General features: G+C 47.7%; 1 protein-coding gene across 1 annotated transcript; it reads left to right on the top strand.

Annotated features, from left to right (window-relative positions):
- The first annotated feature begins 249 nt into the window (after positions 1-249).
- Positions 250-17446, top strand: CCT7 (chaperonin containing TCP1 subunit 7). The gene is made up of 12 exons (XM_045884771.3): positions 250-406; positions 5531-5684; positions 6312-6418; positions 8168-8293; positions 9284-9336; positions 9692-9863; positions 12845-13009; positions 14064-14252; positions 14870-14967; positions 15347-15479; positions 15935-16141; positions 17059-17446. The coding sequence occupies exons 1-12, from the start codon at positions 401-403 to the stop codon at positions 17278-17280; spliced, it is 1632 nt and encodes a 543-aa protein (XP_045740727.1). The 5' UTR covers positions 250-400; the 3' UTR covers positions 17281-17446.
- Positions 17447-17790: the final 344 nt, after the last annotated feature.

Here is a 17790-nt window from a genome sequence, read left to right as displayed (position 1 = left end):
AAGCCTATCCCATAGTCAGCGTTCAATAAATGTTTATTGTATTCCCTGGTCTGGCGTTCGGGGTGAGGGGGGATGGAATGAGGGCTAGTGGGTAACGCGGGCTCAACAAGGATTCTACATATTCAAAGAGGAAAGCACAACCAAAATCCGGCGACACTTAGGTAACGAACACTTACCGCTAGAGCGCCCTACGACGCCCAGCCTCTGGCCCTTCTAGCCGTGTCGACTCTGTGGTAGCAAGCCATAGAGTGGCGGAAGTGGCTCGTCCCCTTCCTCTCTCGAGCCAACGGCTTGGCGAAGCTTCTGGGGACTTCTCTGGCGCGGGGGATTGTGGGGTTGCTGGGCCGCCCGGACGCGGAGAAGATAGGAGGAGTAGCGGCCCACTGAATAGGCTTCCAAGATGATGGTGAGTGGCGTTTCGCCTATCTGTCGCCATCCGCTGCTATCCGGCCCGTGGGTGGCGCCGCCCGGCCGGGGTCGGTCCCGTAGGGCCCTCCGCTGCCTATTGACTCTGTACTTGCCCGGACCCCACTGTCTACGGGCGACCCCGGCCCGCCGCGGCCTGGCTCGGCCCCAGCACGGAACTGGGGCCCTGGGCGAGGGCTTTGTGGGGCCGGAGGGAAGGCTTTGGTCTGGCCGGCTGGGGACTACAAGCCCCAGGCTGCTTCGGTGCCGCGAGCCCGCTTGGGGGGACCGGATTTTTGGAGCCCCCCACAATCATAACCGGTGTTAAACGAGCGCCACTTGAGCGTGCATGCATACATGGTCGGCGGGTGCGTTGGGAAACGTGGGATGTAAAGACGTGTGCTTCCTAGAACGGGCTGAGGCAGCATGGGGCTCAGCCAGGGTTGCTCGCGGGTCCCCTGGCCCGCCTGCTGTTGCGTAGTGGACACAGACTTGGCTTGCACTTTAACACTCACTCGTTAATTCCTTAAGGAATGCCTACTGAATGTCATGTAATGCCAGCTGGTTGTTGGGGGTGCCGCTCCTCAGCCGGGAGAATGGACAGGGCACGTGGGGACACTGCTTCAGAGGTGGGAAGACCCGGGCTGTGACTCCGACCTTGTCTGCCCTTCGGATTTGGCAGCAGACCAGGCTTTTCTAGTTGGCCACCTAACTCTGGGTCTCCTTGTCTTGAATTAGGGGTGTTGATGAATCCCGGAGGCCCCCTGTAGCCCCTCCCGCTTCCGCATCATCCCTTTCTGCCACCTCAGAGCTGTAGATGCCTCCCATAGGTCCCAAGCTTGCTGCTGTCTCTGGAGTTGCTGTAGAACAGGGCCAGCTTTTAAGGGGGTGTCTGAGGCAAGACCCTGACTAAGATACTGCTCCCTGTGGTGCACTTGGCAGTTCACTCATTCATTTCGGTCTGTCAATGGGAGGAGGTCCTCTGTTCTTTTTCTGGCCTGCTGCTACTGCTTCCTGTCCCGGTAGATGTCAAACTGACACCTATGAGGTGTTCATTCTGTTACCAGATGCCCTGTGAATCCCAGTTGTACCCACGATAGAAGGAACCTAGAATTTATCTGTACTCTTTCTCCCCTTCATACCTCTAGTACTGCCCTTTTCTCAGTCCCTCTTCGGCGTTACCTATTCTTGAAGTCACCTTCATCTTCCGGGTAGAGGCAGCAGAGCCCTTGAGAGTAAGGGCTCTGGAGCCACACTGGATGCCTAGGTTTGTAAATAAGCTGGGCCACCTACTAGGTGTGTGACTTGGAGCATGTTATTAAACGTCCTGCCCTCCTGTATTAAGGGGATTCTTTGAGCTAATACATATAAAGTGTGCAGCATGTAGTAAGCACTCAGCAGATGTTAGCTGTTCTGCTAGGTGGTTGTTTGCTTCCTTTCCTCCCTGTAATCTGTCATGCTGACAAGGCTACCATAAGAGTTTTGGGTGATATTCAAAGAACTGAGGATCACAACCAAGGTTCTTCTGTCTGGTGATAAAACCCTTCACCGAGGGGCTCCACCACACTTGGGTTTTTCCTTAACTGACCCCTGCTCTGTTTCCTTGCTGTGTAAGTTTTTAGGGAGGATGAAGATGAAGATCATTAAGCTGAAATTCCAGAGCCTTCCATGATACCCTTGGCAGATTACTGGTTCCACTATTGTTTCTTTACTTGAGTAAAAATGAGTGAGATTGAAAAGTAACTTAGAAAAGAAGCTGGACTTTCCATAGCAATGCATGCCCTTTGGGAGCTAATAGAAGAGGACCCATCCTGCTTGACCTGGCTTGGCTCAATCCAGTTCTGCCACCTTTCCCTTCCCTTAGCGTCCCTCTTCTATCCAGCCTGCCATTTCTATAAGGACTACAAAGCACAGGGAACGTGGGGACTATGGTCAGCTGCTTCTGAGCCCTACTTTGTACTGAAGAATTCTCTGTGGATTTAGTGTGAACATACTGCCAGTACTTGTCCAAAAATTAGAAGCCAGCGCTATATCATGGCTTATATCAGACACTTACAAGTATATGTAAAGTTGAGTTTTCAGTATCAAAAGCATATTGCATATTGCTTCATATGTGGCCAAAGCTAGGCACTCCACAAATTGAGATGACTATAATCCTTACCTTTGGGAAGCTCATACTTTAAGATGGCTGGTGGTATAAAAGTTGTACACAAGAGGAAGCAGAGGGAATTCTGGGATCCTCTGTTCAGGGTGCCCCTAGTAGCTGCTGTTGAAAAACATCTTGGAAGAATTGGGGCTTTGATGAATTGCTCTCCTGGTAAGAAAGTGTTTTGTTTTGTTTTTTACTTTTTAAAAATATCTTCATACACACATATTTCATTAAGTAAACTCTGCAGCCAACATTAAGACTCAAAACTCATGACCTCGAAATCAAGAGACACATGCTCTACCATCTGAGCTAGGGTAGGGGCACCGTGGTGGCTCAGCCAGTTGGGCATCTGACTCTTAGTCATGATCTCAGGGTCCTAAGACAGCTCCGTGTCGGGCTGTGGGCTCAGTAATGAGTCTGCTTGTCCCTCTCCCTCTGCTCCCCCTGTCCCTGTATATGCACGCGTGCACTCTCTTTCTCTCTGTCACGTAAATAAATAAAATCTTTAAAAAAAAGGGCGCCTGGGTGGCTCAGTCAGTTAAGCCTCTGCCTTTGGCTCATGTCATGATCCCAGGGTCCGGGATGGGTGCCCTCCCCCCACCGTGGGGAATCCCCGCTCAGCGGGGAGTCTGCTTCTCCCTCCGCCCCTCCCCCTGCTCATGCGCGTGCTCTCTCTCTCAAATAAATAAATAAAATCTTTAAAGAAAAAAAAAAAAGGAAAGTGCCAGGGTAGCTTTTGTAAATAAGCATATAGTTTGTGGAGATGGAGGTAAGAAAAAGCCTTCACAAGCATTTTTAAGTTATTCTATCCTGGAGGTAGGAGAGGTTGGAGAGGTAGGAGGTTCGAGAGGTAAACATTTGTTGAAGGCAATAGGAAGAGCTTGAGATCCGAAAGTTAGTTTTTGGTTTGAAGTGTAAGACTATCCATGGCAAGGATGAACTGAAGAAGCTTGGGGGCTGCCATGAGGAATAATTTAGCAGGACTGGGAGAACGTGGGGCCTTTGGCGGGATACCTTTTTCCTTACAGAAGGTGTAAGAGGCCTGAAAGAATGCTGAGAGTATAAAGAAGCCATTTCTTGCTGCCAGACCTGGGACACTACTGTGAAAGGGAAGGAATTTTCCCTCTGGCCCATGCCTAACCCCAGATTTAGGGGGTTATCTGACAGGTATTCTTTAAAAAAAAAAGGTAACGTATATGTTCATTGGGAAAACATTGAAACAAAACAGAAAAATACACAGTACAAAGCATCAAAACCCCTTTTACTCCCACTCTCTTATTCATTAGTTTGTTGCGCATCTTTCCAGTCCCCTCTTACGCGTTTACGTATTATATCCTGCCTCCTTTCTCTCTCTTTATATTTTACATAGATAAAGTGTGAATCAGAACATGCCATTCCTCTGCTAAAAGTTTTTCCAGGGCTTCCTTTTGTAGGAATAAAATCCAAACTCCTTACCATGGTCTACAATTGAGTATGCGATCTGATTCTTGCCTGCCTCTTCAGCTCTATTCCAGTCTTCCTCCTGCCCACTACCATCCAGCCTCACTGGCCAAAGGAGTTGGCCTTTATCAGGAATTGCCCAGCAAATATGTTGTCAGCCTCATGGGTCAGTAGACTTTCTGATGTGTGAATCCTTGATTCCTTATTGTTCGATCGAGATCTCCCTTGTGCTTTTGTTTCCTTTGTCTTTCCTGCTCAGACACCTGAAGTACTTGTAGGGGTGGACAGGGGCAGTGGCTTTCAAACTTCATATTGCAATCCGTGGTAAGAAATAAATTTGAAGTCCTAGCCTAATAGTGCACACATAGCATCACAAGTTTTGAAACAGTACCCTTACTATATTCAGTTTCACATTCAAAATTAACTTACAAACACAGGGAAGACTGATTCTGGTTTATGAGCTCATCTCTGAAGGCACAGGTTTTGATAGAAACTCTGGTTTGTTAACGTGAAGAATTACTGTCTGTGCTAATAATGGTCACTGAAGCAAAGGTCTCTAAGCAGGCTTTTAAAATAGGCAAGGATCCCTGTTTTCCCAGAGTTTCTAAGGCAGGTCTGCAAATTAAGCCTCTATAGGAATAGTGAGTGTTCTGGAGGCTAGCATGCAAAATAGAGAAAAATTTCTGTGGGACATTTGATTGGAGACTGGTGACAGGGAAGCGCTATGGAACTGGCATGAGAGATGGAAACACTGTTGTACGAATTAGATTTGTTGTCATTTTGTGAGGCTATTTGTTTCTCGGCCTGGCTCCTTCCAGACACTCCAGCTAAGCATAGTTAGTAAGGCTGCTTGCCTGGGCATCTCCAGGACACCACCTGAAGCTGTTGGCGCCTCGTGTTTTGCATCAGTGCCCCATCAACTTCTCTAGGATTAAGTTGTAATGCAGATAAGTGGTGGTTTTGCTGGAGGGTGAACACTGAGCTTCTTCCTCCTGTGCTGTGACCTAATTCTTCAACACAGGGAATAGTGTCAGAAGTTGAAAAGGGTATGCTTATTCTGCTGAGCACTGGAGAACACAGTATTTGATTTGTTCTTTTAGACTAAATCATGCTCCTCGTACCATTTTCTAGCACACCTGCAGGGTATGCTGTGGTCTTGGCAGTATCTATGGATATAGGGGCTGGTTAAGGAATCAGTGTGGTAGATAGTGGGAATATGGTTTTAAAAAGCCTCCAGAGGGGCGCCTGGGTGGCTCAGTCGGTTAAGCGTCTGACTCTTGATTTTGGCTCAGGTCATGATCTCAGGGTTGGGAGATTGAGCCCCGCGTCAGGCTCCGTGCTCAGCAGGGGGTCTGCTTCTCTCCCTCTGTACCGCCTCCTCATGTGCATGTGCGCACTTGGCGCGCGCTCTCTCTTTCCAATCCTTAAAAGGCTTACATATATTTCTGTTATGGGAGAGTATCCTTTCTCCTTCCTCCTTGAATTTCATTGTAATAGATGATTATTAAAAGCGGTCCATTGCTCTTTCTTCTCCAGCCCACACCAGTTATCCTGTTGAAAGAGGGGACTGATAGTTCCCAAGGCATCCCCCAGCTTGTAAGTAACATCAGTGCCTGCCAGGTGATTGCGGAGGCTGTAAGAACCACCTTGGGCCCTCGTGGCATGGACAAGCTGATTGTAGATGGCCGAGGTAAGTCTGCAGGGTTCCTCAGGCCAGGGTGCAGGAGAGGAGACTCCTGGGGAATGTTTGGGGCTAGCTGAGGTTGGCATCACAAATGCCACTGCTTTTAAGATCTCTGAGGGATTGCTCGCTATGAAACAGTTCCATTTCGTACTTTGTCCTGAATGCTGAACCCTATGGGAATATATGGGAGAAGTTGGGCTCAGGAGCCTTTTGCTTCTTAGAGAGAGGCAGCCTGGAAACATGAAATAGAACCCTCTGAGTTGCCTGTGGTCGTTCCCATTGTATCATGTTCACAAGACAGAATTCCCCCTCATGTTTTAGTGTTTTAGCTGACGTGAGATGTTAGGGTATCAACTGTGTCAAGAATATCTAAATGGTTTCTCATTCTCAATTAATAGTTCCTACGTTCAGTTTGAGGTGTGCTAAATGCAGTTCAGAGAAAATCAGGCGCTCATGGTCGTTGGAAGCTTGTGATTTTAGGTGGCCCTTTGTGCACAGAGCTAAGTCTATAAAAAACATCAGTTTGCATATGCCATGGGTCTCCTTTGTCCCATCCCAATAAAGTATGCATGGGCTCCAATTCCAGCTGGGAAAAGGGTCTTTAAGTTTTTACTTTTTGTTTTTCCTTTTAAGGCAAAGCAACAATTTCTAATGATGGGGCCACAATTCTGAAACTCCTTGATGTTGTCCATCCTGCAGCAAAGACTTTAGTGGACATTGCCAAATCTCAAGATGCTGAGGTGGGAAAATCAAGCATATGTGTTTAAATAAAGGTTGAAATACATGCCTGCTTGTTCCTTTGCTTTTCTCTCTTAAATTTTTTTTTATTTTAACTCTTAAATTATGATTTCACAAGTAATACATACTTGTAAAATATTTAGATGGAATTGATAATCTTTTAAAATTTACACTATTTCACTGCATGTAGCTGAGATCTTAGGACCAGGCTCATGTACTGTCATTCATATCACTGACATGGTAAATAATTTAATCTCTCATGTGTTAGTCACCTTGTAAGATGGGCCTGGAAACTTTAAGGTTTCCAGTTTACCTGTTGTTGTATTTTCCATGCTGGTAAAATATAGATGACATAAAATTTATCACCTCAGCCATTTTCAAGTGTACAATATGACGGCATTAATCAGTCTGTCTTAAAACATTCCTTTTTTTTTAAGATTTTATTTATTTATTTGAGAGAGAGAGAGAGCACATGGGGGGGGGGTCAGAGGGAGAAGCAGACTCCCCGCTGAGCAGGGACCCTGATGCGGGACTTGATCCTGGGACTCCAGGATCATGACCTGAGCCGAAGGCAGCCGCCCAACCAACTGAGCCACCCAGGCGCCCTTAAAACATTTCTAACATTAGGGGCGCCTGGGTGGCCCAGTCCATTAAGCGTCTGCCTTTGGCGGGTCATGATCCCAGGGTCCTAGGATTGATCCCCGCATCAGGCTCCTTGCTCAGTGGGAAGCCTGCTTCTCCTTCTGCCTCTGTCTCTCTCTCTGTCTCTCATGAATAAATAAATAAAATCTTTAAAAAAAATAAAAATAATAAAAAAAAAATGTTGAGAGGAAACAGGCTTGCATTTTAGAGTATTACAAATATGTTCTGAAGTTATATAGAAAGGTTTATTAGGACCCAGTAGTCTATGAAACAGTATTGCTTGTATAAAGTTAAAGTGAGAATAGTCTGGATTTGACCTGGAACTGTCTTCAACAAGGGACTAATACCTTTCTGGCCAGGAATTTGGCAGCTTAAACCTTTTACCACAGTAACACTTTTTCCCCCTTGAAAATCCCTCACATTACACAATGGACATAAGTGAGTTGAAAGTAAATTTCTACCAAATCAGAGGTGAGCTGGTTTTAGCTCTTATTCTTTTTCTCCCTCATTAAAAATAGGGTTTAGATCCCATTGTAGAAAATGACTATGTTAGAAAGGTTAGCAGACTAGTGATCTGCCTATTCCAAACAGTGTTTAAAATGTAAAGGACTTTGGCTGGTCCTGGAAGGTTTGTTTTAGTGGGATTTGGCTGGAAATTATTTTTTTGTAAACTCCTACAGTACTTTGTACTCCTTAAAGAATATTTGTCTCATGTCTCTTACTACCGTGGTTACTTGAGACACTTAAGCATTATATTATAAGTGTGACTGAGACTATCTTATTCATCATGCCTGTGTGCAGTGAATAAGTTCTTGGTTAATCTGCTTATGTGATTTATATCCTGAGGAACTTTGAGTGTCCAAATCAGCCCTCTTTGAAGAATGGGCCTGGCTGGGGAATTAATTTTGTAGCCCAAAGCCATTTGATGGGATGGATACCTAACTACCATCACCTTCCTTGTACTTGTTGCCATCACCTCTGCTTCCAGAAAACACATTTCACACCCATTAAACAGTCCCCAGTTTAAATGGGTAGGTTGCCTAAAAATGGCGTTTCAGACTTTATCTCTAAACATAAGAAAATGTGAATTTCCTTTCATCCTCTTCCAGGTCGGTGATGGTACCACCTCAGTGACCCTGCTGGCTGCAGAGTTTCTGAAGCAAGTGAAACCCTACGTGGAGGAAGGTTTGCACCCACAGATCATCATCCGAGCTTTCCGCACTGCCACCCAGTTGGTATGGGAATATTGGCTACCTTGGCCTTGTGCCTGGGTACCTTCATGTTTCTCTTAGGATACCTTTAGCAGGGTATAGGGAGACTGGTAATAGGGTTCTTTGGACGTTTTCTGACTTCTCCCTACGAATCTCAGTTCTACCATTCAGTAGCTATCTCCTTAAGCCTCAGGTTTCCTGATGGGCTCAGTAAGTGAGAGCTGGTGTTTTTTGATTTTTTATCAAGTTCCTCATGGCGCACATCTTGAGACCCTGCTTTTATTGATCTTTGACCTTCTTTCTGTGATCTTGGGCAAGTCAATCCCTCTAGGCTTCACTTTCTCCCTTTACTGTCTCTGTTTCAGGGGCATGTGGGTGCCTCAGTCAGTTAAGTGTCTGACTCGTGATTTCAGCTCAAGTCATGATCTGGGGTTTGTGGGATCAAGCACCGAGTCAGGCTCCATGCTCAGTGGGGAGTCTGCTTGAAATTCTCTGCCCCCCCCCCCGCCCAAAAAGTTATTTACTATCTATTTCAGGTTGGTAACATTAAAACGAGATCATATATGAGAAGTGCTTTTGAAAAGATACTAAGTTTAACATACAAATATATTGCATAACACATCTAATTAATATATAAAGTGCTAGACATCGTCATGGGTGTTTTCCATAAGCCAGAAGGTTTGGCCCAATCTAGCGTCTTAGGTTGTTTCCACTCATTTATTTTAGTGTGTTCCCTGCATATTCAGAATTAAATCCTGGAAATACCCTGATGATTCTTCAGAACTATACCTACACCATACCTGTGCCTTTACCTGTTGGTCACTGGGAGTTTCCTAAACTGTAAAGATGTGTGTTTACGGGCAGCTACCAGACTTAGAAGTGTTGTTTCAGCTGCAGAATGGGAATGTTTAAGATTTGGGAGTAAACAGATTGGAGAGTGGCAAGAGAGACTGGGACCCACCTCTCCAGTTTGCCTCTGGCACCAGAGACTCACTCGGCTTCTGTTGTTGGCAGGCAGTTAACAAGATCAAAGAGATCGCTGTGACCGTGAAGAAGGAAGATAAAGTGTAAGTTTTCGGTGGGCTTTATCAGAACCTTGACTTCTGTGGCCAAGTTGGACGTAGAAGCGTGTTGCCACCCTATATGGGCCTGGGGCTATTTGGCTCTTGCCAGACCCTTGGCTGTGCCCCAGCTCACACAGCACAAAAGGGGCTGTCCACTGTAGTTTTAAAGCTGTCACACATGAGGTCTCTGACTGCAGTCACCATCTGTCAGTGATAATCTGTCCTAAAGATGTGGAAGATGAAGTTGGTATGGGCTGAGTTTAGAGACCAGAACAGACACCCCCTCCACATTGCAGTAGACTCAGACAAGAGGGGCTTTCCGGGCCTGACGCAGGTCCCACCTGTCCTTATGTCCCAGGGAGCAGAGGAAGCTGCTGGAGAAGTGTGCCATGACCGCTCTGAGCTCCAAGCTGATTTCCCAGCAGAAAGCCTTCTTCGCTAAGATGGTGGTGGATGCGGTGATAATGCTCGACGATTTGTTGCAGCTTAAAATGATTGGAATCAAGAAGGTGCAAGGTGGTGCCCTAGAGGTAAGCCTGCTGCCGCCTCCCTAGGAGGCTCCTGCATTCACATGGACTCTCCAGGCAGGTTGGTATAGGAGGTGAGCACACGTTCCAGGTGTTGAGAGAATGCATGTTGGGCTGGGAGTCAGACTTGAGTTGTAGTCCCCACGCTGTCGCTACAGCCTGTGACTATACATACATTTTGTAATTTCTCTGGACCTCTGTTTACTTGTTGGCACAAGAGCAGATTGAACTCATTGATTTTTAGGATCTCAGTGTGATGTGGAAGGGGGCAGCGCTAGCTCCACCCGATAGCTTACCTATGACCCTCTCAGTTAATAAATCTGAGAAGTACTTCTCAGTCCACTCTTTTCCAAGGGACACGCCCAAGCTCTCCCTTTTATTCATTTATTTTGCATAGATGATACATAGTTCTAAATGTATAAAGGGGCCTAAAGATAAAAATAAATGTCCCCTATATGGTTCCTGCCCCAGATACAACCACTATTAAGTGTGTGTGTGTGCAGGTGCTTCCAGAATTAGTCTGTGTATTTCTAAGTACATATGTAAATAGTGCTTTTCTAAACACAGTGTTCATTTATAATACACAGTGTTGTAACTCCCTTTTGTCCATTAAACAACATATTTTAGAATTTGATCCATATCAGCATGTGGGGCTTTTAATTCAGTGCTGCATGGTAGAACTTTCTGCGATGGCGGGACTGTTACCTGTCTGTGCTGTCCATTTTATGGTAGCCATTAGCCATATGTAGCTACCAAGCCCTTGAAATGCAGTTAGTACAACTGAGGAACTGTTTTTAATTTAACTTTTATTTACTTATGTGGCTCATGGCTAACTGCATTGCCCAGCATAACTGTAACTTGTTCTTTTTTAACACAGTGGTATCTGTCCGGAAGCCTTTTTTGATGTTGGTATCTCCGTGCCCTTTTGGCCCTTCTCCACTCTGGCCTGCCCTACTTCTTCACTCCACCTTGGTGACCTGGCCTGAGGTGTTATAGACAGGGCAAGACCTGCCTGAAATATTATATCCTGGCCCGGCCCTTCACTTTTTTTCTTTGACTTTTATCCTTCTAGATTACATCCCCAGTCTGTTCTCCTTCCTTCTGTCTTGGCACATGTCAGTAGACTGAGATTCTCTCTTCTGTAATAAAGCTATGAGGAATCTGCAGGTCATCTGAGCAACTCCCCTGTCTTTGGCCCCTGTACCGTTCCTTTCTCAGCCCATCATGGTTTACTGACTTTGTCTCTACCCACTGCTTTGGTAGCAGTCACCCATCTTCTCCGGGTCTTCCTGTTTCCCTAGACTCTTGAGATTAGATTGGCATTCACTCAGCTAAGGATCAAAATAATAATTTTATCTGGTGAGAAAGCCAAGGGCTCCAGCCTACTTTTTCCTTAGGCCGTCCCACATTTCTTAAATGCGTATAAAACCTGACACACAGAATTCAATAAGTGGTGGTAGTAATTATTTACTTATTCTCAAGATTAACTGAGAACTTCCTGATCTGTATCTTCAGTCCTTACCTCCCCCTTGAGCCTCATGGTCTTGTATCTATCTGCTGCTGAACTCATCTCAGTCCTCCAGACCTGTAGCATTTTCTGTGTTCCTTGACATAGTTGGTGTCTCCATCATTTACTCACGTCACTCACACACCAGGAATCCAGGGTCATCTTTATAATTCCTCAAAAAATAAAAATAAAAAAACTTTCTCCGAAAATCTTTACAACTCCTCACAACCTGTCAATCACCATTGTCTCCTCTTGCCTGCCAATTTACTATTTACTTCCGTGAGCTGTCTCTTTCACTTACTCTCAAGACTATTGTCCTGGCAGTGGCCACCCTTCTTCCAGTCTTGGATCCCCTCAGTCAGCCCTGTTTTCTGTTGTTAAGGTGAAGTTCCACAATTTACTACCCTGTGGAAAGCCTGTTGGGGTTCCCACATTGTATACAGGATGAGAGGCAGGCTTTAGCAGAGTCTGTAAGATTCTCCTGCACTGACCCCTGCCCTCTGCTTTATATTCCTGCAGCTGCCAATGGCTTTGCATTCTCTGATGCCACCACACTGCCTCTGCGGAACACCTTTCCCTTTTTCTGTTTGATTTCTGCTTATCCATCTTGATTAAGCTCAGGCATCACCGTCTTTGGGATGCTGTGGATTTGGGTGATGCACAAACGTGTTCACTGATAGACTACAGTATTAGAGATTAGCATTGGCAGAGAACAGAGAGGTCATTGAGCTGAATATACCCTTTTTTATCGAGTGGGAAATGACTTGGTCATTTAGTAAGAAAGAGATCTGGGATCTGAACCCAAGTCTTTTGATAGTGCTGAAGTCAGTCCCAAGTGCAGCATGCTTTCTTACTATTCCCTGCTATTAAATCCAACCCACAGGAAGCTCATGTTCTGAGGGACTGAAATGTAGGAAGCCACAATTGTAGCTAGGGAACTGTACAGGGAGTTTCTGACCCTTTGCATCCTGGGAAGTGGAAGCACCTAGGCTCCTGCACACAGGTCCCAGTGTGTGTGCACGCATGCAGGGCAGATACAGAGGGCTGTGGGGAGGGTGTCCAGTAGAAGACTGGGCGGGGGGTTGAGTTGGGATTGAAGGGGGAGGCATTGGGCAGCCTGTGCCTTATTCATAAACACCCGGTCCCGTGCCTGGCACCAGAGGCTGGCATTCAGCGTTCTCCCTTGGCTCCTGCTTCAGAGGTCAGGCTCAGAGGATGGCCCATACAGCCCTTTACCGTGCTTAGTCTCTGCAAGCTGAAGGATTGATTTCTTTCTACTGGAGGGACAACCAAAATACATTTTGTATTTTTCCAAGCTTTTATGTAAATGAAAAGGCTTTGTTGTAACAGCAAAGTAAAGACATGGTTAACTCTTTCATGTTCGGGGGAATGGACACCCGTTAGCCTAGTACACCACTGGCTTGATTTCCTTTCGTGCCAGTACTGAACTGTTGACTGTTTGTTTGTTTTTAAACAGGAGTCCCAGCTGGTAGCTGGCGTCGCATTCAAGAAGACTTTCTCTTATGCTGGGTTTGAAATGCAACCCAAAAAGTACAATAATCCAATGATTGCCCTTTTAAATGTTGAGCTTGAGCTGAAAGCTGAGAAAGATAATGCTGAAATCAGAGTCCACACGGTTGAGGTAGGCCCTATCAGCTGGCAGTGGCCGGGGAACGGTCAGCTTTCTGGGCTAAAGCCTTGGATCTTGGGGCACCTGGGTGGCTCAGATGGTTAAGCATCTGCCTTCGGCTCAGGTCATGATTCTAGAGTCCTGGGATCGAGCCCCATGTCGGGCTCTTGGCTCAGCAGGGAGCCTGCTTCTCCCTCTCCCTCTGTTCTCCCCCCCTGCTCATGCTCTCTCTCTGTATCTCTGTGTCTCAAATGAATAAATAAAATCTTAAAAAAAAAAAAGTCTTAAAAAAATAAATAAAAAAATAAAGCCTTGGGTCTTTGTGGCCATCTTGGGCCCAGCTCTGTATCTCAGGCTCCCTATGAACCCCATTCTCCTCCTGGCCCCCTGAATATGTTGATGTCCAAGTACCAGGCCCACTTCTTTTCCCACTCTACTCAGAGTGACCTGAACCTGAAGAGATTTGGATAGGGAAGGCCTGCTGTAATATTCTCCTCTGGCCCCAGGGAAGGGGCTGGCGGTGGCCTTCCACCTATACACCGAGCCCAGGATTTTGAGTCCTCCTTTTTGAGCAGATGAAGGCTCTCCTACACTGGGTCCCACACTGTAGGGACAGGTGTGCTCCCATCACTGATAATACCAAGGCTGTCTCTGGAGGTAGCCATGTCACCCAGCTATAAGCAGGTGCTGTTAGGTAATGTGCCCCCAACACGGAATGGCCTCTGGGGGAAGGGGTCTTGTCGTTGGGAACTCCACGGGTACAGCTTCTCAGAGGAATGTAGAACTCTGTGAGGCTAAACTATTTCTTAAATCTTGGCATGCCAGCTCTGGAGGAACCCCCAGTCCTGGGCTTATTTTCTGTTTTGGTGTTTGAAAGTTTTAGGTGGTTGCTAAGTTACTGTATGGGGTCCTTGTTTAGTTGGACTGAGGAGAGGCGATTCTGGTTACCCTTGTTAATTCCCAGATAAATCAGCATATTTTACTTCTGGGGGTTGGTATATTTTAGCCTACCATCTATGCTAATCTCTCTCCAAAAGCATCCTCATCCTTTTCTGGGTCTCTTCAGGATTATCAGGCAATTGTTGATGCTGAATGGAATATTCTCTATGACAAGTTAGAGAGGATCCATCATTCTGGAGCCAAAGTCGTCTTGTCCAAACTCCCGATCGGGGATGTAGCCACCCAGTACTTTGCCGACAGGGACATGTTCTGTGCTGGCCGAGTGCCGGAGGAGGATCTGAAGAGGACAATGATGGTAACCAAACATTCGTGTGCTGCTTCTTGGCTTTTGCGGGCCTGGAGGGGTTTTCATTTACTCCCGGTATACTGGAGCGCACTCTCAGGTTGGCATGTGACTCTAGGCGTGTCTTTGCTTTTTTTTTGCCTTGAAGCATTCCAGTCCCCATGTGTACATGCTCAGTGTAACTGAAACAAGTTAGGAAATCTGATTTGTGAGGGTACCTAGTAGTAATGCTGTGATCAGCTATATAAACTCAAGTACTGGTGTTTCTGCAAGGTTTCCTCCTTTTCTTTTGAGCATCTCACCAAAGACGTGTTAGGTCCAAAGCACCGATCCTAACTAGTTGTTGGGCCCAGGGCACGCTAGGTTGGGGGAGTGGGTTTTGGGTGAAGTAAAGGGTCCCCATCTCCTTTTAACTAGGCCTGCTTGCCTGTCATGTGTCTTTGTTCTGTTTTATTTTCTCCTCTTCCAGGGGGTAACGGTGAGAGTGGGTTATCCAGGGCAGGGGGCTCTGGGGCACTGTGGCAGGGTTTAGCGTGAGAATTGGCTTTTGAGGCTAGATGGCATGAAGCTCTCTTCTGGCTTCACGTGAGCCTTAACTGCCAGGTGGTTCACCTTCTTGTGCTCATCAGGCCTGCGGAGGCTCCATTCAAACAAGTGTGAATGCTCTGTCGTCAGATGTGCTGGGCCGCTGCCAGGTCTTTGAAGAGACCCAGATTGGAGGCGAGAGGTAAGCCATAGGCCTGGGCTGCCTCTTGGTTGAGCTCACGGGACCTGCCTGAGTCTGGCCTTCTGCCATCTTTTGGGGGGTGGTATACAGCATTTGCTACTCTTTTTTGAGGTCTCATCTTTTGGGGTATAAAGAACTCAGATATGAAGTATTTCGAGAGGGAAGGAGATCAAGTTGGGTCTAAAGTCTGACTCCGCATTATTTTATGCCCCCGGGTACAGCCCCAAACCTTCCCCAAAACATGTCTACAAGAGTGGGATTAGAAAGCCCTAGTGAGGAACAGAAGAGCAGCTGCCGAGCTGGGAGGATGTGGTGAGGTCAGACGCAGCAGGCTGGCAGCAGAAAGAGGTTGACGTGTGTGATTTGATCCTGGGTGTAGGTACAATTTCTTCACTGGCTGCCCCAAGGCCAAGACTTGCACAATCATCCTTCGTGGCGGTGCTGAGCAGTTTATGGAGGAGACAGAGCGGTCCCTGCACGACGCCATCATGATTGTCAGGAGGGCCATCAAGGTACTAGGCTGGGGGTGTCCTGCCTCCCCAGCCGATAAGACCCTGGATTTGTGTGGTGATTTCTTCCCTGTATAACCTGTCTTCCCTGAGTTGCCTCACAAGTCATAGAGAAGTAGCCTCAGTCTCTCAAAATAGGTCACGCCGCCTTAAAGGCTATGACTTGTGAGCCAGCAGGGACGCTGCTGTCGTCAGCCATCCCAGTGATTGTACCAGTGCCCTCAAACTACAAGGTGACCTTGAAGATGGTCAGGGACCAGAAGGTTCACTGGATTGCAGTTGGGATGTGCTAGATAAGAGCCGCATCTAGGCTTCCTGGGGTTTGGGATGTGGGAGGAATGAGGAACCACTCCCGTTTCTGTGCTAGAGGGCCTGCTGACCGGCTGGTCCAGCTTGGCTGTGGCTGGAGCTTGGACCAGGGGCCTGTTAGCGTTGAGAGGTGCGTCTGGTCTCTGCAGAACGATTCAGTGGTGGCTGGTGGCGGGGCCATTGAGATGGAGCTCTCCAAGTACCTGCGGGATTACTCCAGGACCATTCCAGGAAAACAGCAGCTGTTGATTGGGGCGTACGCCAAGGCCTTGGAAATTATCCCACGCCAGCTGTGTGACAATGCTGGCTTTGATGCCACGAACATCCTCAACAAGCTGCGGGCGCGGCATGCCCAGGTGGGTCCTTGCCCTTGGGGCCCAGGGATTGGGGGTGTGGGGATGAATGCTGAGCGTGTGCTGTGCCTGCTCAGCTCTGCGTGTTGGGCCCCAGGGACAGGGCTGGAACTGAAGGCAGTACCAGCTAACTGGGCCTCGAGGGCAGAGAGAAAGCTGCGGTGCCAGGACTGGAGCTTCCAGGGCTTTCTTCAGTGCCTCTACTGAAGATGATCCTGCTCCTTGCGGTGCCATCGGAGGAGCCAGGGGGACCCTGCGGCCTCCTCCCTGGAAGCACACGCTGACCACGTGTATGGGTTCCCCAGGGTGCGGGTGAAGCAGGCCGGAGCCCTGCCAACCAGCAGCCCAGCCACAGCTCTACCGCCTCTAGGTTGGGATCTCTCTGCGAGCTTAATTTGTTATTTGCTGTTTAGCAAGTGTTTGTTGAGAGAGATGTGTTAACTGCTCGGCACTGTGACAAAAGCACTCAGTGAGTGACCTTGTTTGTGACTTGTGTGAGGGCTTGAAGCGTATCATTCACTTCTCTGCACCTCCATTTCCTCATCTGAAATGGGGGCTGACGGAAGCAGTGAGCTTAGTAAGGGATTAGAAAGTGTTCCTCTTGAGAAACACACAGTCCTTGGGGTGACCTGAGGACGGGACCTCCCCAAAACACAGTATGTTGCCCGGAAGAGGGCCCAGAGCTCTTTTGTGAGCAGCATGTTTAGGGTTTGAAGGGGGTGGGTGTTAGGGGCACGGGTGGGAAGACGTGCACATCCAGGTTCCTGGTGTGATGCCAGGCAGACGCCATCTTCCTTGGGGAAAGGCAGGCAAGTTCAAGAGAGTGAGGTTTCCTAACGCCCGGAGTCTTTTGGAGGATATGCGAGAAGAAATTTGAGAGCAGTTCCCTATTAACCTCCCCTCTTTTCCTGTTCTGTCAGGGGGGCATGTGGTACGGAGTGGACATCAACAACGAGGATATTGCCGACAACTTCGAGGCCTTCGTGTGGGAGCCAGCCATGGTGCGCATCAATGCCCTGACCGCAGCCTCTGAGGCCGCCTGCCTTATCGTGTCGGTAGATGAAACCATCAAAAACCCTCGCTCAACAGTGGACGCTCCCCCAGCTGCGGGCCGGGGCCGGGGCCGGGGCCGCCCGCATTGAGAGGCACCCTGCCCCTCACGCGAGTGGCTGGCGGGCTGGCTGCAGGGTATGCTTATTCTCCCTGTCTCGGTCCATTGGTATTACGAGGAAAGGGTAGTAATTGGCCCACTCTGTTCTCACTGGAGGTTATTTAAATAAACGTAAGACTTAGAATTCACTTTGCAAATTACTTGGGCACAGGAGTTTTACTTGGAAATGTCTTGACTCCAGCTCAGGATTTTACTTTTGTATATACTCACCCACAGATAGAAAAATTTTCTTCTTTTCTGTTGGGCTCAGTCCTCAACAGCCTCTGGTTGTTAAGGCAGAGTACGGGTCTGCTCTGCAGGCAGGGAGCTCCACTTCAGGGGCCTCCATCCGGAAGTTTCACTTTGGGGTTTTTTTGTCCCAGAAGTGGCTAGGAGATGTGGAGTCCCCTTCCTTTTCTGATGTCATCTTATTTAGCCCTGGCCTCACCGGGCACTGCTCCCAGGGTTTCTGTGGGTTTGAGTAGATGTGTTACATTACCTT

The sequence above is a fragment of the Mirounga angustirostris genome, unplaced genomic scaffold, assembly GCF_029215605.1.
Source record: "Mirounga angustirostris isolate CCGP_5_RB_7025 unplaced genomic scaffold, mMirAng1.0.hap1 SCAF_10, whole genome shotgun sequence".
NCBI lineage: Eukaryota > Metazoa > Chordata > Mammalia > Carnivora > Phocidae > Mirounga > Mirounga angustirostris.
This window is presented reverse-complemented; position numbering and strand designations above follow the sequence as displayed.

Coding starts and splice junctions, on each gene's coding strand:
- CCT7 (XM_045884771.3), top strand. Junction 15,480..15,934: donor TTGTCAGGAGGGCCATCAAG/GTACTAGGCTGG, acceptor TGGTCTCTGCAG/AACGATTCAGTGGTGGCTGG. Junction 16,142..17,058: donor TGCGGGCGCGGCATGCCCAG/GTGGGTCCTTGC, acceptor CTGTTCTGTCAG/GGGGGCATGTGGTACGGAGT.